This window comes from Zingiber officinale, chromosome 6A (genome assembly GCF_018446385.1).
Source record: "Zingiber officinale cultivar Zhangliang chromosome 6A, Zo_v1.1, whole genome shotgun sequence".
In the NCBI taxonomy this organism is placed as follows: Eukaryota; Viridiplantae; Streptophyta; class Magnoliopsida; order Zingiberales; family Zingiberaceae; genus Zingiber; species Zingiber officinale.
This window is the reverse complement of record NC_055997.1, coordinates 76,073,716-76,094,296: the sequence shown is the minus strand read 5'-3', so window position 1 is coordinate 76,094,296 and position 20,581 is coordinate 76,073,716. Positions and strand designations below refer to the sequence as shown.

General features: G+C 35.2%; 3 protein-coding genes across 3 annotated transcripts; 1 reads left to right on the top strand and 2 right to left on the bottom strand.

Annotated features, from left to right (window-relative positions):
• Positions 1–3,655: 3,655 nt before the first annotated feature.
• Positions 3,656–5,520, bottom strand: LOC121994083 (UDP-D-xylose:L-fucose alpha-1,3-D-xylosyltransferase 1-like). The gene is made up of 4 exons (XM_042548247.1): positions 4,928–5,520; positions 4,489–4,650; positions 4,193–4,408; positions 3,656–4,055 (listed from the first exon to the last, which is right to left on the bottom strand). Exons 1-4 carry the CDS (start codon positions 5,420–5,422, stop codon positions 3,846–3,848), a joined length of 1,083 nt encoding a protein of 360 aa, XP_042404181.1. The 5' UTR covers positions 5,423–5,520; the 3' UTR covers positions 3,656–3,845.
• Positions 5,521–7,108: 1,588 nt separating this feature from the next.
• On the bottom strand, positions 7,109–14,450 carry LOC121996616 (UDP-D-xylose:L-fucose alpha-1,3-D-xylosyltransferase MGP4-like). The gene is made up of 4 exons (XM_042550632.1): positions 13,884–14,450; positions 13,655–13,816; positions 13,272–13,487; positions 7,109–7,608 (listed from the first exon to the last, which is right to left on the bottom strand). The coding sequence occupies exons 1-4, from the start codon at positions 14,385–14,387 to the stop codon at positions 7,399–7,401; spliced, it is 1,092 nt and encodes a 363-aa protein (XP_042406566.1). The 5' UTR covers positions 14,388–14,450; the 3' UTR covers positions 7,109–7,398.
• An 88-nt stretch (positions 14,451–14,538) lies between these two features.
• Positions 14,539–19,964, top strand: LOC121996617 (40S ribosomal protein S15a-5-like). Its single transcript, XM_042550634.1, has 4 exons — positions 14,539–14,744; positions 14,963–15,111; positions 17,585–17,745; positions 19,604–19,964. Exons 2-4 carry the CDS (start codon positions 14,982–14,984, stop codon positions 19,700–19,702), a joined length of 390 nt encoding a protein of 129 aa, XP_042406568.1. The 5' UTR covers positions 14,539–14,744; positions 14,963–14,981; the 3' UTR covers positions 19,703–19,964.
• Positions 19,965–20,581: the final 617 nt, after the last annotated feature.

The following is a 20,581-nucleotide window of genomic DNA, read 5'->3' as shown; positions in this document are numbered from 1 at the left end:
ACTTTTTTTCACTTATGAAAATATACCTATTAATTTTTCATATCAGATGCATATCTAATTGTATTATATCTTTTCAGGAACATGGTGTTGGTGCAATCGACCTCTAAGGATTCGATGTTTAACAATGTACCTAAGTCTGGTCAATTTGACCAAGGGTTGATCCAAACAGTACTTAATATTTGGAAGAGAAAAGTCTAGCCAGGACTAGATGACTAGCAAGGGTAAGTCCTAACCGAATGATAGGTATGTGAGAAGTCTACTGAGTGACTAGTCTTAACTAGAAGTTAGACAAGTGGAAGTCCTGGTGAGTGAAGTCGGGCTCTAGTGAGTGAAGCCGGACTCTAGTGAGTGAAGCTAGGTAGTGGAAGTCCTGGTGAGTGAAGTCGGACCCTAGTGAGTGAAATTAGGTAGTGAAAGTCCTGATGAGTGAAGCTTGACCCTAGTGACTGAAGCTAGGTGGTGGAAGTCCTGGTGAGTGAAGTCAGTCCTAATAAGTGAAGCTAGGTGGTGGAAGTCCTGATTGGTGAAGTCAGGCAATAGAAGTCCTAGTGAGTAAAGCTGGGCAACCCTAGGGGGAGGTAACATAGGTAATGAGAAGTCTTGGAAGAGTAAACTCTAAGCATGTGTAATCGACTAGTTTTCGGTAAACTACGCGATCAATCAGACCAGCGAATCCTGAAATCTGTTAACACTATTTTACTTTATTATTTTATCTATTGTGCTAACTCAGTGTTGTAAGTAAGTCTTAGTAGATCAACTTAGTCAGATATTAAGCAAGACTAGAGAAATTCTAAACAGATCTGGAGGACCAGATGTTTGACAAGTGAAGATAAGTCACTGGAGGAGAGTGACTCAGTGAGGACGCATCCTGATTGAAGGGATAGTGTCGTCAGCCAATTTAGGTCTATTTCAGAAATATAAATTGAGACTCTAATTATATCCTAGTTTGGAGGACAAGGTCTAAGTCATAAATTAATCAAATTATCATTGTGCTAGTCTTGTTTTGTAGGATAAATATTTCTATGTTGGAATAACATATTTAACAGGGAAAAAGGAGTACAAAAGGCCTCGAGTGAATAATACTCGAGGCGCCTTCTGGAGCTTGGAAGGTGCCTTCAAGTGCTTAGAAGATGCCTTCGAGTACTTAGAAGGCGCCTTCAGTAGGATAAGGCAGAGACGTCGTTGACGATAAGGAGCCACTTTTTAAGGGATAGAGTTTGGCATTGAAGGCGCTTCAATGTTATGGAAGGCGCCTTCCATCCCTTATAAAAGAGGCATTCGACCAAAGCTTCAATATCATTAATTCTACAAGCTTCTACTCGTCCGATTGAGGTTCCAACTACTCCGACTTCTTGTTGCTACCCTGCTACGACTTTGCTACGCTTGATTGAGGAGCCGACCAACATTGAACTCGAGTCAACTGTCTACAAAAAGTGGTGGGTAACGAAGTTTAAATTCTATACTTAATTATTGCTAAATGAAATGTGTAGCGTATTGCACTTGTTCCTATTCTTTTATACTCGATTCCCTCTTTCAGCAGTTATGGAAGAGGTTATTAGTGGATTACCCATTGATAGGTCTGCGAGACCTGAGTTTTGGAGTAGGAGTTGCCAAATGCTCCGAATCAAGTAAAACTGAACCTGTCTTTTTACTTGCTTTTTGTTTTTCTATTTTTCCATTGCGTATTTATTTTATAAAAAAAATATTAGTCCTCCCTTCATGTACGTCTCGATCCAACACATTGTAAATCTACTCTACACATCACCATCAACAGATATCCAAACTAATATTCACGTGTGTAAAATAAATTTTATATTATTAAATTCAATATGTTAGTCATAATTTTAATGATCTGTACTAATTTGTTTCTTTTTTTATTAATAATTTATTATATTATATTTTTTGTATGATTGAATACTACTCACTAGTTTTGGATTGAATTATCATAAGTATTGTATTTCATATTATTGATTCAAATGTTATAGTATTTTAGTTCAGATCCTTTGTCCTCATTTCTCTCTGTCCCTGTGTCTCATTATCGATCAGATGGATCAGATTAAATCTCAAGAATGCTTTACACATCACGAAGATACTGTACATATTTTAAAGATGTCATAATACTTTGAGATTTAATTTGATTCGTCTGATCAATAATGAGATACGGTGACAGAAAGAAATAGAGACAGAAGATCTGAACTACACTGATAGTATTTTATTTGAGATGTCTGGATTTTTATTTTATTGTTGGTTTAATTTCATATTTGCTTAGATTGGGTTTGATATTTTTATTTTATTAAATGTATTGTTTATTGAATTTTAGGAAGATAGATGTTATAATGTGTTTGTTTATTCATGTCAATATTATGCTTGTAGAATGCATGTGTTTGTGAATGTCATTTTTTTTAAAATGTGTTTTAAAACTACGTATTGGTTTCGATTGATATATATAAATAAACAAGGAAAAATATAAAATATGGAAAGTTCAATAATCAGTGACAGAATTTTAATATTTTATCACTAATTAATAATTAGTGACAAAATATAAATATTTTGTCACTACTTAGTGATGGCCTTTAATTTTCTCTCGCTATATTTTCATATGAAATTTAAAAGGTTATGATAGTCAGTGATTAAAATTTAATATTCATCCTTAATTAGTGATCAATATTACAATTTTATTGTTAATCAGCGATAAAATATTTAATTTCTATTTCTATTTTTATATATGATTTTTAAAAAAATTATGATAATTAGCAATGACATATTTATATTTCATCTCTATATAGCGATGGGGTTTGAAAATTTCATTGCTAAATAACGATAGAATGATTTTAAAATTTCGTCACTAAATAACAATAAAATTTTAACTTTCGTCACTAATGTTATTCAAAATGTTATGTTAAGTAGCGACGGTATTTATTTATCTGTCTCTATTTAGCGATAGTCTTTAATTATTCTATCGCAAATCTTGGCCATAGTATAACGGACATTGTTAATGAATTTAATAATGGATTATTTTAATCTCATCGCTAATATTGTGATGAAATTAAATTCCATTGTTACTTAGTGATTTATTGATCGTTAATTAAAAATAGCGAATGCTGAGTGATGGATGATTTATTAATTAAATCTTTTTTATAGTGATTGCGCTAAATGATTAAAATTTGATAAGTAAAAATATATTTGGTAAGTCCTTATCAATAATATTTTAATAATATTATATTTATATATTAATTATATATATATATATATATATATATATATATATATATATATATTATAATTAATTTATAGCTGGTCAGATTTATTATTTTTATAGTATTAGGAGACTTGGATAACATTAATGGGAATATTGGAACACATGAAAAACATGGACTTACAGTCGCCTCTCTATAAAAAATAACGCACTCCTACATATAAAGGTACGCATCCCAATCCTAACTACTCTTCTTCGCTCTCTTCCCCACCTCCATCGGAAATTGTGTTAGATATCTGAGTGGCCGCGTTGAAAAATCCGAGTAATGATTCCTAACATTTTAACTCTATTTTTCCTCTCCATCCACGCGTCCTCATCGTTGCTGGGATCAAACATGAGGGTTCCTCTCGAGATCCAGTCCGCGAATTAACAATGTTGGCCAGCTCAACAAACTTATAACATTGCATTGTATAATCCATTAAAAAAGTAATACAGATACCAACTCAAGATAATAGCACTTATTGTCCTTGACAATAACGTAACCACTGGGAAATTTTAGCCTACAATTTTGGTTTATTTTGAAAGGTAAAATTGCTACACGGCAAAGCCTGCAGTCCGGCGAGTGGATGCCTGGCGGCTTATAAATTAATTATATCTGGCCGAGCGGTGATTCATCGGCGTGGTCATCCGCCAGCCAAAGTCCGTAATCTTTGAAACGCTTTATCTTGTTTTGAAACCCTATCATGTAGTTGTTATGGACGATGGCGTGCATGCCCTCAGTTCTCTTCACCCAATCCGCGTTCCTGAAGTACAGCCCTCCCGATGGGAATGCAGCTTGAGGTAGCAAGTGCAGATCCATCTGTGTTATATATATATATTGGAGTATTGGACTTGTGATTCTTGGAATATAATGGTGATAGTTCTAATCAAAGATGATCGACGATATCGCATATAAAATATATATGTAAAGGAATTAAACAAGTTATATATATGCACCTCTTTTGCAGTTTTGCGCAGAGCACAATTGAAAGCGGGCTGGTCATGTGGCTTCGCATTCTCCGACCAATGCTGCTTTCGGATTTCCTCAATCCAGTTGCGGATCAGCTTCTTGCCGCCCCTCGTCGGACGGAGGAAAATCATGCAGCTGCAGATGTTGGTCTGGCCGTCGGTCTCCGGAGGTGGCAGATTGTGAGAGTGATTCAGAGGCTTCTCCTGTACTCATCGTATTGTCAGAGGACAGTTAGCACACAGATCTCCATTTTCCCATGTATATACAGTACAGGACTACTTACAGCGAACATGTCGTCCGTGAAGTAGACGTCGTGATCGCCTTCGAGGTAACGGAATGGATCCGCCACCCACACTATGTCGACGTCGTTGTACATGACGCTGTATCCTAGCTCCAGAATGTCCAGCAAGTGGCGAGGCCTCCGCGATGTGATGTTGTAGAACCCCTAGAGATTAAGCAACTCATGAATTACCATGCGACCCTATGCCATCACGAGGGAGATAAATCACGACAGTCGAGAGGACAAGTGGTGGTGAGATGAGTGGTGGGATGAGTTGCACAGGGTCCGAGGATTTACATCCCGACAGTCCTGTGGTTCGACCCCGTGACCTCATGTGACAAGCATGTCACCATTTATCATCTCGAATGACCCATGGGATTAACTCATGAATTACCATGATCAGCTAGCAGCTAGCGATTATGGTTAGAGGTAGGAGGAGCACCTGAGATCCGTAATCGTGGGCAGTTTGGGAATCGGGAGCGGGCTGGACCAGGACGGCGTGGCCGGGCCACCGGCGGTTGATCTCGTAGAGGGTGGCGTAGTCCTCGGCGAAGATGAGCACCTGGTCCTGCCGCTTCTGCCGCGCGATGCTGATGAGCCAGTTGTTCAGCATGGGGAGAAAGGGTTCGCTCACGGAGGTAACGATGAGAGTGTCGTTGCGGGCGGCGAAGGCCGCCGCGCGAGCGACGGTGTAGTCCTTCCATCGGGATACGGGTCCCTCATCGACCTCGTCGACCTCGCCGAGGGAGAAAGAGTATAAGAGGGCGGAGACGGGTCGACGACCAGGCAATTGGAGGAAGACGAGGAGGAGGAGGACTAGAAGGGCGAGGACGGAGAGAAGGCCAGACCGGGTGATGCCTTGTGAAGAGACGCGTGAAGAGAGTAGGCCGTGTTTAGCCACCGCCGGAAGCTGCGGCTGCCGTCGATTGAGAGCCATGAGGGCGAAACGCGATGCACAACAAGTTCCTCCGATGAAAGTCAACTCAGGTGAGGGGAGAGAAATAGGAGGAGGGTTGAAGGTGATTGGTTGTTGAAGCTTGCGCGACCGCTTTCTCTTCTCCCTACGATACATGATACGCTTTACACTTTTCGTTCTTCCAAAGTTAACGATTTAATTTGACCCTTGAATCGTAATTCATATAAGATCAAAGTTTTAAATATAAATAAATGATGGGACGAATTACTTTAATTTTAAACATTTTTTTAGATATCGAGTTTGTTTTTTATCTTATAGGATTTATTTTTTTTGCATTTTAAATTATCAATTTGTAGTCACTTTCCGATTTTCAACGTATTCGTACTGTGTTTTGACTTTTCTGTATTTTTTTTATTTTGTTCATGATCTTTTCGTAATGTATGACTTATTATATTTTTTTAAAAAAATAAATATATATAATATAAAAAATTGATATGTTCACATAAAATAATAGAACTCATGGACAAATGAAATGGTATATCATGTATTTATATGTTTATTATTGAATATTTCCTGTTATAAAAAAATAATTTAATATTATAATTTATCTTAGCCAAAAAAAAATTAAGGAAAATATACTTTCTAACGTTAGAGACACAAAATATTTATAAAAATTAACTAATTGAGTCTCAAACTCTAAATGCCTAATCGATTAATGAAAAAAATTCTTAATAATATATCACAGATAAATCTTAAACTCTAAATCACTACTGATTAATGAAAAAAAATCTCAATAATACATCACAGAGATCTCTAATTGATGTGTTTATTAAAATTATTAATAAATTTTAAAATTATTTTTAATGTGAAAAAAAATTAACGTAGCTTTATTTTAAACTTCATTAAAATTACCTCAAACCGCATTCCCACCGGGAGGGTTGTACTTCAGGGACGCAAATTGGGCACAAGAACTACATCGTAGGGTTTCAAAACAAGATTCAACGTTTCAAAGACGACGGCTCTGGCTGGCGGATATCCACACTGATGAATCACCACTCGGCCAAATCTAATTTCCCAATGTAATGGTTATTTTCGAGGACAATAAAGTGGTTAAGTTGGTATCTGTAAAACTAAAATTAAAATTTCTTTTTATGGTTTAATTTTAATAGGGATGATAATATTTGGATGAAAATATCCAACTTCCAAGCAGTTTTAAGCCCCGACTCTTGTAGAAAATTTCCTTCTTATAAGGTCCAGATTTCCATGTTCTTATGAGATCAACCTATAATTAACATACAAATTTAAACATCCTCATTAATTAAATGCACATTTTTCCTATCTAATTAATTATTTATTAATATCTCTAATCATATATTCGATTTAAAAAATCATGATCAACAATAACTACATTTAAAAATGCCTTGATTAAAACAATAATGCTTATATAATTATTTTTTGATTTCTTCAATCTCTAATGCTTACATATTTTTATTAATTTTATAAATTTCAAAAGTAAAAATATTCCTTATGTCACTTGTTCTATCACTTACTAATTCTCTCTGACCTTTCGAGTAATAATCGTTAAGCAAAGGATATCATCTAATATAACTAGCAGGGCAATATAACTTGAAGGGAACACTATAGGTAACAAGCATCTTTTTGTTGGGAATAAAAATTAGTAACACCTAACCATAAAGCATATATATGTTAGGAATAAGAAGAATATTAAAGGGTTGTCTACAAAATTATTAAAGGGTACTTAAGGCAGCCAATTAATCTGGCTAAAACATATACCAAAAAAAAATAGATATATAAGATCCTAACTAAGCCACTCAACACATACAAGTACTCTTGAAAATAATACGTATATGTATGTATTCCAATGGGTAAATTAACAGCGGAGAAAATAACCGACGGAAAATTTCATGCAGTTTCGATTAGTTTGGAAGGTGGATTTCTTACTAGGTAGGTAAACCCACAGTTGAGTGAAGGTTTGCTTACGTTTGACCGAGTGGTGATTCATCCGTATGGTCATCCGCCAGCCAGAGCCCGTATTCTTTGAAACGTTTTATCTTCTTATCAAAACCTGTAATGTAGTTGTTATGAATGATGGCATGCATGCCCTGAGTTTCCTTCACCCAGCTCGCGTTCTTGAAATATAATCCTCCCGATGGAAATGCAGCTTGAGGTAACAGATAAAGATCCACCTGCAGTTATATGAATAAAGATCAATGTAATTAAAGAGATGAACTGTGCAGTGAACTAAAACATAGAATTGATTTAATGATATACATAACGGAACAACAGAGGTTTGCAGTACGAATGAACCTGTGAAATAAAGATCAATGTAAAAAATGAAAGAGATGGAGCAGTGAGCTTTAGGGTTTTAGAGTACAATACAATGAAGACCCAATAGGAATGAAGCCTGATGGTGTATTTGGTGCATATAAATTCTTATTCGATTGCTTATGAATTCTAATGGAATTTGCAAGAATGAACTCGAAATATTAATATTGTTATTTGATTAGTTATGAATTCTCATGTAATTTGCAAAAATTAAGTCCAAAAAAAATATCCCACAAAAAATAATCAACAGATCATTTTTACTCCATTCATATCTTCCAAAGAAATATATACTTGAACAAATAAAAAAGCCAAACACATTAGGTGGCTTGTCCATATATACTTGAACAAATAAAAAAGCCAAACACATTAGGTGGATTGGACAAGCCGAATGGGTGAAATAAGTGGGTTGGTCGGCATGAGTAGGTCAACTAGTTAGGTTGATCAGGTCAAGCAAGCATATTACTTAGGTGAGTTGAACGGAGTAAGTGAACTAGTTGGCCATTGCACAATGTCGCCAAGTTTCACAGGCTCATCAAGCAGGCTCATTAAGTGGGTTGGTTGAGTTAAACCAACAGCAAGATCAAGCACAATAGGGACAAACAAGCATATTGTGCAAGCTAGTTGAATTAACAAAATATTTCACGTAGGATATATAGGATAGATAGAATGGCTAGTTTGTCTAACTAGAGGTGGAGTGAATAGGGAACACATCTAATTTGCAATTTTGCTAAAAAAACAATTAAATCAATGCCAGTAGTGCATATGCTGGTGCATGTTGTTCATGTCAATTGTATCACAACAAAAATAAGAAATGTAAATACAGAACACATTAACACGAATATTTATATGGTTTAGAGATCCTGCTTCTAATCCACAACGTGTGACACATCCAATGTGTCCCTCCCAAATGCTCTACTAGGAACTACTCTTTCACAAGAGATATTAGAGTAACCCTCTTATAATCCCTACCGTTGAATGTTTACAATGATCACACATCTCAAATAGAATGAAGTATAAATCTAATGAAGAAAAGATCAAGAGCTTGACCTTGATCCAAGCCCTTGGAAGTTTTAAATGATGTTAGCAGTTGATCTAGGTAGCATTAAGAATGTTTGTGTAACGTCCTTTTTTTTTCCTATCTCAAAGCACCCTAAAAGCTTTTTATAATGAGATCACCAATGACAACATTTTGTTCAGCTTCAGTTGATTAAAATCCACCATTAGATGTACCAAATTTTTTCTATGTTATTACAAAGTGTCCTCAAAATGCGTGTGGTAGTCTCTCCAGTTTATGTATATAATTATGCATATGTTCTAGAAAGATTTGATCTCCAGGAACTATTATTCCTAGTTAACAATCAAATTTGCCAGATATACTGGGATTATTAAAATCATAGAGCACATTAATCAACTGTTTAAATTTTAAAGAAATATTTATTAATTATATCAGCCATCAAAAAGTTCTACAAAAGCCAAAAGATATCTGAATTTGAAATGAAACCAGACACTCGGAACTTAAGAGTTATTCGGTACATAAATGCTCCAACTATGCAAAGTATGCTTCTGGAATACATACATCTCTAAAAGCATTTAAATGGGCCAAAAATGATCATTATATAATGATTATGTTGCCTATATATATTTATGGGAATTTTGAACCAACTGTTGTCAAACTTGATTGGAAGTTTACAAAAGGAGGTAAAAAAGAATATCCAGAAAATATATTCCACGGTTGGTTTGCAGTTTCCCGAGGATATAACAGAAATATGTTTTCAATTGTCACCTTTAGGATTAATAGAAAAGTAACGATATATAATTAGAGATTGAATTTGAATCCAACAAACAAGGAGATGAAATTAAGAAAGCTTATAAGCAACAACATAATTATGGGCTATTCCTACCAAACATTCAATTAACAAGATGCAAATCTGAATCAAGGGAACTACGTGAAAAAATGACTAGTGGACTGTGAATAGTTGTTACAGTAAGAGCCAAAACTACAGAACAATGACAAATCCTATTCAGATTTGAGTACAACTAATATAATAAGAGTTTGTCCAAGAAAGCATAAACGAAGAATAAATATTGAATAAACAGTTGCTGACCATGCAAAAAAAGAAAAAGAACTAAATATATATTATCAACTCAATAATTGTGTAGGAGTATAGCCCTTGTTCATGGATTCTATATGCAATTTTAAAATTTAGAGGGATGTCATGAGTGATGAATGATCTCACAAAATTTAACAGGAGTTAGGGCAACATACAAGTAAAAAAAGATGAATGTTAAAAAGTAGAAAAGTTGCCTCTATCCCAATTGTGGAAAATTAAGATGATTTTTACAGCTATGAAATTATTATGATTCTAGAATCATTGTTTGACCAGAGATTTTATTTTATAAAGAAATAAAAAGATCCATGTAGTTCAGCTTAAATGTTAGGGACATCAGGAAGTAGAAACTGTTGAAACTTGAAACTACTATTGTGGTAGTGAAAGGAGAATAGTTATAGTAGGCCAACCAGACTAAGCTTCTAAAAGATGTAGCGTGTATATGAACAATTGCTTTTATCTTACATTCATCGGAATAACCTCAAGATCTTCTGGTAATGTTAATCCACGAGATTAGTTTTCCAATCTCTTAAGAGGAGATTGAGTATACAGTGACATTTTGTTTCACAATAACTTAGTGATGAACCAAGTCCATTATAATCTTCTACAAGTCATGAGATGCAAAAGAACAAACATTAGTTTTCATTTAAAGATAATAATACTATCTAACCTGTGTGTTTAACTATCCAACTACTTAAAATCTTTCCTTCATTACAGTTTCTTCCTCACACCTACATTGAAAAGTTAATGCTAACAATTGTACTGAATACTGTTAAATTATGCAGTACACTGCTCAGTACTACAGAAGTCCAAATGGATACGACACGGTATATGTTCCAAGATGGGTTTGATATCATTGACATCAAATAACGTATTTTGAGTTAGTTCTGCATTAGTATTAGTATAGATCAATTCTTAGAATGGTGAAGGAATCAACTTGAAGATTGATTGTAGATGTTGGACCACCAACGGGTCGAGGATGGTTCTTGGTTGTAGTTTGGATGTCGGACCTTAACAAAAACAAACCTTAAGGTACAACAATTGAAGGAAGATTATAATGCTCTAGCTGAATTGGAAATGCAAGGATAATTCTTTAGGCTCAGGTCTCATGACTCGTGACTTGTGAATGCAAAACCTTAGACTTATGCTTACGCATTTTGGTTGCACGTTGCAAGCTTATCACATTAAGGATTGAACCTTCAGGCAGGCTCAGGAGAATTTTCCTATAAATTACACATGAGAATTTTCCTACAATTTATCTACTTGTCATATATATATGTTCCTTTGAGAATTTCTCTAAGGGTGCGTTTGGTTCAAGTTATCATGTATAAACTTGATTATGTGATTATCAGGTAATCACATAACTAAGGTTATGGGGAATAAAACATAATCAAATATTGTTTAGTTCAACCTAGGTAATGCAACAAAAACTTATTTATTTGAAGGTTTTAATGAATAACCTAGTTTAATATTTTAGTGTATCACAAAAAACCAACCATACATAATAATAATAATAATAATAATAATAATATTATTATTATTATTATTATTATTATTATTATTATTATTATTATTTAAACTAGGGATGGCAATGGGTCGGGTTTGAGTCGGATTCTATATCCTCCGTACCCATACCCATCGGGTATAGGATATCCAATGGGTATACCCATACCCATTAAAGGACCGAATATATTCTATACGTGTAATTTTTCTTCTTTCTATCGAGCTATTATCATTCAACAAAAACATATTAAAATTAACATCATATTAAAATATATATATATAATTAAAAAAATAGATTAAACATCTATATAGGCCTACTAATATCAACAAAAAATAGTAAGTTGATTTTAGAAAAAGAAAAATTTCTTTAATATATGTATATATATTATTTAATCGGGTATTCGGGTCGGGTATCGGGTATTGATAGTCCCTCCATACCCTCCTCCATTCGGATCGGATGTCGGATCCTCCATCGGGTTCGGGTGGAATTGCCATCCCTAATTTAAACTTTACGTTTTTATTTTTTTATATTTTTATTACTTTTTCTTTTTCACATTTTTATTTTTTTACCTTTATTTTCCTTTTTTTACTTTTTTTAATGCTTTTTTATGTTTTTATGTGTGTTTTTTTACTTTTTTATTTTTTTTTACGTTTTTTTCCTTTTTTTATGTTTTTTTATATTTTTTTATGTCTTTTTTCTTTTTTTAAGGTTTTTTTATTTTTTTATGTTTTTCTTTTTTTTCTTTATGTTTTCATTTGTTCACATTTTTCTCTTATTGGAAGGTATTTTTGGTAAAAAAAAATCATTAATCCCGAAAACAAGAAAAACCTCAGTTTTCTGAGGTTTTCAGTTCGAATTGCATGCCCCTTTTGCTAACGTGTCGGGCATGGAACATTACTCAGGAATCATCGATTACCTAAATCAAACAAGGTTTTCGTTGATAACCTTGGATGAATAACCAAGGTTATCAAAAATAACCCCCAACCAAACGCACCCTAAGAGCTTTGGAACACGAAGTGTCCCCTTCCTTCTAAGATCAAAGATCCTCCTTTTAGATTTTTCAGCCATCTCTAATTGGGTTGGATTTTTTTTTAACACATTGGCATAGGTCTATAAGGTAAACCATTGCTACCATCCACCCTTCCCACTTACCAAATGATGGCAAAAGTGATGAGAATTTTATTTAGTTGTAATAAATGCCAATTTGTAGAATGTTATAAATTCATAAACAACACTTTGACCTTATAAGAGTGTATAGTGTAAGACTTAAATAAGTGATAACTGATACACAAAGACTCATTCTGTCCTGAATATGAACTACCACTCTGAGAAGAATTGTTCAAAGGGACATCTAAAAGCACTGATTATTCTTTCTTTGATGAAACTATGGAATGGGATTACAACAATCATCATTATCATCAAGTTATACTAGTACCAACTATTTGGGGTCAGTTCCATGAATCTTTTCCTTCCATTTAACATATACAAGTCACATCATCATTCAAACATTTTTAATTATATTAACTGAAATTTTCTTTGGTCTTTCTCCATCTCTTACTGCTTCCATGCTAATTGATTCAACTGTCTAGATATATATTCTAGTAGCTCTGCATTTGTCTTAATTTTATCTACTACAGCAATGTTTAATAAATTAAACTTTTCAGTAATTTATGCAATTGAATTGTCCAACCATGCAACCATGAACCTCAGTAAAAAAAGATCACATCACTATATTTAGTCTTTATATCACGATAAATTTTAATGTTCAGATGCTAATATTGGATTCATGAGATAAATCACAAATTGTTCATGTATAATTGATGATGACTGCATAAAAAATATAAAAAATGGGAAAAATGAATTCATGAAGCTGAGTTCTTAATTAGCAAAGATATGTAATGATATAAAGCACCTCTCCTGCAGTTTTGTTCAAAGCCCAATTGAAAGCAGGCTGGTCATTCGATTTTGTTTTCTTGGACCATGGCTGATTTTGGAGTTCATCAATCCAACTGTTCATTACCTTCTTTGCTCCTTCGGTCGGACGAAGAAAAATCATGCAACTGCATATATAGGTCCGTCCCTTCTTCCCTGGAGGGGGTAAAACGTGAGAGTGATTTAGAGGCTTCACCTGTTCATATAGAAGGAATAGCTATTCTCAGAAGATACAAGGATAGGACACCGAATCATAGAAAACACCAGAAGAGAGATATAGAATTCTACCAAATGTAGCTAAGGTCTACACATATCTTCATATTCTGACCCCCAAACTACATTAAAAGCATCCACAGTACTTACTGCAGCCATATCATCGGTGAAGTATACGTCATGATTGCCTTCAAGATAACGGAACGGATCCGCCAACCACACCATATCCACATCGTTGTACATGACACTATATCCTAGCTCCAGAATGTGCAGCAAATGGCGAGGCCTCCGCGATGTAAAATTGAAGAATCCCTGCATAGCAACTCAACCATCGGCAACAATGCTGCAACATCGACAAAATCAAAACTCAGAAGAGCACCTGAGATCCGAATTTGTGGGCAGTCTGAGAATCGGGAGCAGGTGGGACCAGGACGGCGTGGCCGGGCCACCTGCGGTTCACCTCGTAGAGGGTGGCGTAGTCCTCGGCGATGACGATCACCTGCTGCTGACGCTTCTGCCGTGCGACGCTGATGAGCCAGTTATTCAAGAAGGGGAGATAGGGTTGGCTGACGGCGCAAACGATGACGGTGCGGTTGCGAGCGGCGAAGGCCGCAGCGCGAGCGAGCGTGTAGTCCTTCCACCGGGATGCGGATGCGTGGCGTGCGTCGACGGAGGAGGAGGAGAAGAGGGCGGCCATGGGACGGGACAATGGGAGGAAGACGCCAAGGAGGAGGAGAAGAGCGAGGATGGAGACAAGGCCGGATCCACTGAGGAAGAACGAGGGGATGGTGCGTTGCGTCTGAGCGTTGAAAGAGGCGCGGGGGGAGAGCGGGTAGGGTTTGGCCGCCGGCGGCAGCGGCTGCTGCCGTTGATAGAGAGACATGAGGAGCCGAGATCTGCAGATGGATCTATTCCGAGTGCCACTGCCGACGAATGCTGCTGCGAAGGCAAGCCGTTAATTTGGATTAATTGGGCCCGTCGGGTTAGGCCCAATAATTTTGTTTTAACGGATCAGCCGCGCTGGGTTCGGATTCATCCGCGGGTTGAGAAAAACCCTATCCGGCTATCCCTAGTCGCCTACCCATCTACCGCTTCGCCGCCTCGCCGCCTCCGAATCGCCTGGACCGGCGGTCCGACAGGCGACAGTCCGCCTCCAGCAATCCTTGATCTCCAACTCCAAGCTCGAATCCCACCAGTCCGCACCGGCCGTCCTTGATCTCCATTCTTCAAGCTCCTGGAGGTGAGATTTTTTTTTTTTTTTTTGCTTCCTTTCTTTCTATTTCCCTTCCTTTTTCTACGTTGTTTGTGGTTTGCACCGCGCAACGATCTTTTGAGTATAGAATATTTTAGCATTTATTCTGCAATTATGATTTTTTTATGAAAATATTTAAGAGTATCAAAGAAAATATTATTTTTAAAAGCGTTAGGGCATCCTAATTCTGCAATGTCTTGCCGCAGCCACGCCTCATCCCAAGCAATGGGTCGCAGGATACTGAACGATGCGCTGCAAAAGATGCTGAACGCGGAGAGGCGAGGCAACGCGTCCACCACCCTCCAGCCCATCTCGGGCACCATTATTGCTTTCCTCAACGTCATGAAAAGTCGAGGTTCTCTCTCTCTCTTGTTGCTTGCGTTCTCACTCCATTTTTTGTTAAATGCACTTAATTGTTCTTGTAAAAGAGAGTTGTTCGTTTTTTTATCTATGAAAAAGTTGCTCAAGAGTTTCCGTAAACTTCAACTAATAGCTAGTGGTAATTGGACGATTCTTGAAGATCTCTGGCGAATGCCTTGGAGATACTGCTACAATTTGAATTTGTGTTTGATGAGAAGAAAAAAGGTTTTGAAGACAAATAAGAAATATTTTCCTTATCCATTCTGATCCATTTTAGGAGAAGGAAAATATAGGTCATATATTTATCAGTACAATTTAGGAGATAACTTGCTTTCTGTTATGTTTGGACCTATCGAGCTACTAATTTTCAGCCTCAACTTGCTGGAACTGGCATAGTTGATTATAAGTTTCAGGATTTATTAAAATTAAAAAAGACGGTTAGAATTTTATTCTACAGGATGCTTTCAATTGACAGGGTAGTTTTCATCTTAAGCTATTTTTTATATTCGTGCTTCCTTACATTCATTTTGTCTGGATTTGCTATTGTATCTACTCAATTTAGCGTCTTTCTTGAGATACATGCATTGCAGGTGTTAATGTTGTACTTCTTATGTTCTCGAAGCCCTTTGACATCTATGTACACTGCTATAATTTTCATCAAGGTGCTTTGTATTTATAAAGAACATATTCTACACCTATGCGGTATTTAACATTGTTTTGGAACATTTTTTCTCCTTATATTGGAGCATATTAGCATGTAGATGATTGTGCTAAAACCTTGAATAAATAATTATTAAGATATGCTACTGTGACCTTTTGGAAGTTAGATGCACATGAGACAACCTACTTCTCGGAAAAGTTAAAATCAGGCTATAATCTTTAGTATTTTTTGTAATTATACAAGCCACATTATCAATGGCATGATCTGTAATATAATCTTGCAAAATATTCACTAACGTGAGAGTAATCATAATGACTTGGTATTACCACTGATAACCTTATGGCAAGATATGATTTGAGTATCCAATCCCATAGTTGGCATGCAAATCTTGTTTTGAATTTACACTTATAATTTGTACTTGCCTTCCTACCTCACCAACACAACCATATCTAAAACCCACTTTGTGCACAGTATAGAACCATACGATGTGTACTATGTACAGTCCACTAGATTCAAGCTTCTCAACCAAACTTGTGTAATCATGGTTCTAATTGATGCATCTTGCAAGGTGGAATTACTGTATTCAGAGCAGTGTATATAAACGACAGAGGGTTGGTTCATTGCAAAAAGAATTTCTTCCTTCTATGCTAGAGTTTCTATGCTAACAAAATGCCATAGCTAAAAAACAATAGTGGAACTTCAGGAGGCAGTTTAATTTTTTCCCTCGGAATATTATAATCTAAATGATTGTTATAAATTCACATAATCTATACCATGAACAATTGATAACTAAATTCTAAATAGTATATTCTTCGTGGTTCAAAGACTTACCAACGGTCAAGGCAGCTAGTGAAATGTGTAAAATATTTTTTTTTATTAGAAACAATTTCATTTAATCCCTCTTCATATTCACATTCATTCTTCTTAGTCAAGAGTTATTAGTCACTTGTGAAGAATAAGTGAAGTTGGAGCTCTTGATGCTTTGATTGATGTTAAGTTCTATGTAATGCAAGGCTTGGAATCTCATTTTGGTCCTGGCTAGAATGATAGGTGTGTCAATAGTGCCAACAGGCAGTTAAAAAAAACTTGAGATACTGATGGAGAGAAGGAAGGAATTTGGGTGGAGAAGAGGAAGAAACTTGCCTCGCAGAAGCCTCATTATTGCCTTGCTTAGGAGAAGGTCATTTGACATTGTGGTTGTCTTAGATGCCTTGGGTGGAGCTTCTAGCTGTGTCACTTTTTCAAGGAATACTTGTGACTGGATTTGTGTCTTGTTGTTTTTCATGTTGGATGGTTGGTGGAACAAAGGGTTCGGTTTGTGTTTGCTGACCAGGAAGAAAAATTCAATATCTAGTGCAACTCTTTTTTTTTTTGTTGCTGCTGTAAACTATCAAGTAATTGTTCCTTTAAACTTTCAATTTTTTTATTTCTATGAATTACATTTATTTTATTGACACTGAATTTATTTCTAATATATTTAATTTTGAAACTGATGTACTATAGAGCGAAAAATGTGTACACAGTTTAATCATCTTCTCCCAACTATTTAGGTTAACTCCATGGATTTTTTCACTCCACTGTGAACTCCATTTTGGTTTTATGTTGATATTTGATGACAATCAAATATACATATTAGAAACCATTTGGTAGAATTTCTTTCATTCTGGATGATTCCTAGGGCACATTTTCTATGAGGGAAGAAAAGTAGAAATAAGATTCATAAAGATACCCCAGCAATACTAAGTTCTTCCACAATCCTTAGTATTTTGTCTTTCCGAATTTTAACAAGAGCCCATATCTTTTGCAGGATATATTAAAGACTTTCAAGTCTTTGATCCACATAGAGTGGGGCGGATTTCTGTAGAATTATTTGGCAGGTTAAAGGATTGCAAAGCTCTTTCATATAGACAAGACATCAAAGCTAAAGATATAGAAAAATACAGAATACGAATGCTTCCAACACGGCAGGTTTGTTTTAAACTAATGGTATATATATATATATTATCCAAATTAGAGTTTCATACTGTACAGTTCTATTCATTTGCTGTTATTTGGATCTTTAGCTGTTGGCTTCTTACTATATGATACAATCGGAAAAATGGGAATACATTATGATCTGTTATAGTTCTTTCTAGCATGCATTCTTGGGTAATTAATTACTGAACTAGATATAACTGGATTTAGGCCTAACGTTATATAAGTCTGCTGTCCAATGTTCCAGTTTTTCTTTGCATTAAAATTACCATGCATAAAGAATTTTGCATGTATTCACTATCTTGTCTTGTTGCCATGCACATTTCTGGCAGAGTATGATGCATACACTAACTTGAACGTAGTTCAGCTATAAAATTTCAGAACAAATTAATTATCTGTTTGGAGTTGGTCTATTTTATTCATATATTGCTAAAACTTCTCATCATTTAGACTGCACCACTTTCTTCCACGAAGCTTTAGTTTAATCCAGTTTGCATTGTCTCAACCTTTTGGGTATCTTTGTCCTCACAAACCCAGAAGTTTAGACTTCCTTTCAATTTGCATTGTCGTCATTGAGACTAATCTTCACATCAAACAATATAGATGAGGGGACACTTGTTTTTGAATATAATTTTTTATGTCTAGAGCTCAATAGAGTTGTAAGGTCCATATGCCTAACACTAAATAGTTTAGGCTTTTGTCTTGGTAAGGACTGAAGAGTGATTCTGACCCTATATATTTGGAATATTAGTTTTTCTCTAATGATAACCTCTTTCTCTTTTGCCAGTCGTTTGCCACAATTGTTTACTGTATCATTCTAATATATCCTTCACTTGACAGATGTGAGCATATATGTATATCTTTCATTTTTTAATAGTTTATTGTCATTTATTCTACTTGCATTGTGATTTGGGTTATGAGCAGATTAATCAAGATGATAAAAATTCAGAAACCTCGAAGTGACAATTTATTAAGTATTAATTCTTGTGATTACTCTAAAGTTATAAGGCTAGATTTTGAGCCAGGGAATGGAAAACATGTATTGATGTCCTCTAACTTGGCTATCTTTTACCGTTTGATTTAGTAATCCGACCTTAGGGTACTCAATTTTCTCTTTATCATTTTCAGTTTCCTATTTTTTTTTTCTATTTCATTTTCTAACTTTTTCTAGCCAAAGTAGGTAGGTGTTAACACACACCATCTTCCATGATAGCTGGCAATGACAATGTACCCTTTGCTTGTATGTTCGAGTATTTTTAAAGGATCTATTGAGTCAAAATTTTGAATTGGACAAGCTAAATACATGGTTGTCAAACTATCTGGATAATAATACTTATCGTCTGAAGATGGATTGGTATCAGCAAAGGTTTATATTATCTCTCTTTGAATTGTGCTTCTCAGGAAGATTATGGTGAAGATTAAAAAATAAAGATTTGGAAGAATTAACTAGAATCTACCAAGCTAGACCATACTAGAAAATGGACAGAAGCAATTGAAATTTGGAGGTAAGAGTGAAAACGGATGGAATTAGTTGAAATTTGATCAAATTACGCTTATTGTTCATACTCAACCTATCTAGTTGACTTCTCATCAATTAGGAACCTATCTAGTTGACTTCTCGTCAATCCCTAATTGAAAACACCTGCCATTATGATAGAGCGAACAGTGATCATGCATCCTTTCTAAGTTAAGCATACCTTTTACTAGTTCAAATATGCATATTTACTGCTTCCATGCTCACAATGTTAGTTTAGTTATGGATGTGTGACGTCGGAAATTATTCTCTTTTGCTATCTAAATTGGTGAAATGTTCAACTATTTTTCTTCTTTCTTCTTTTTTGTCCTTTTACAGTGGGGCTATGTTGTAATCACAACTCCAAATGGTGTCTTGGACCATGAGGATGCTATAAAGCAAAATGTTGGGGGCCAAGTTCTTGGTTTTTTTCATTGAAATAGTTGAGATCATTTCAAGCCAAACTTTTTTATTTCTAGCATCGAGTCCGGAGCGATCTAAATCAAACAGTCCTGTTAGTGACCTCAAGTTTGTAATTTGTCTTGTTGCTCATTAGACATTGCTGCCAGGAAATGAACCCAGGGCTGTTAGGGCATAAGAGATCAATTTATAACTCTCCATGCTTGTTTTATCCATGAGATTCTTCATAAATAAACTGTAGATCATGTGGGTCCGCCTATATATTGTTAGTTTGGTTTCACATTTAAAAACTTAGTGCTTTTTTTTTAATTGATGATAGTTTTGGAGTAAGGAAAGAAAAAGGGGAACATTCAGAAGCCAGGTGGTGGTTGTGTTGGTTTTTTCTTGTAGGAGACTATGCATGACGTTTGATCGATAAATCTGCTTTTGGGCTACAAATTCTGGATTGATTGGAAATTTAGCGGCATGGTTAGAATTAATTATCATTGCAGCTGATTAAATTTCATAGACAAAAATTTAAAAAGAGCTTATAGGCAAAAATCAAAAGTGCTTCATTTTTTTCTGAACCATAAATGGCGCAAAGAGATTTCATACGTTCACGAACATTTATATGCTAGTAATTACGTTTTATTATTATCTCCTATATTTAGATTATAGTAGTTGTGAATCACAACTGTTATAATGTATGTTGAAGTAATTATGATTTTATAATTGTTATAATATAAATTTATTTTATTTAATAATATTTACATTGTAATAATTACAATTTTATAGTTGCTTATCTTATTCTATAAACACTAGTTGTTATCATTTGGCTATAGTTATGGTTGTTATAATATAGATTTATTTTATTTATACAAACGATTGATAGAACTGAGTTGTTATCACTACCATGAT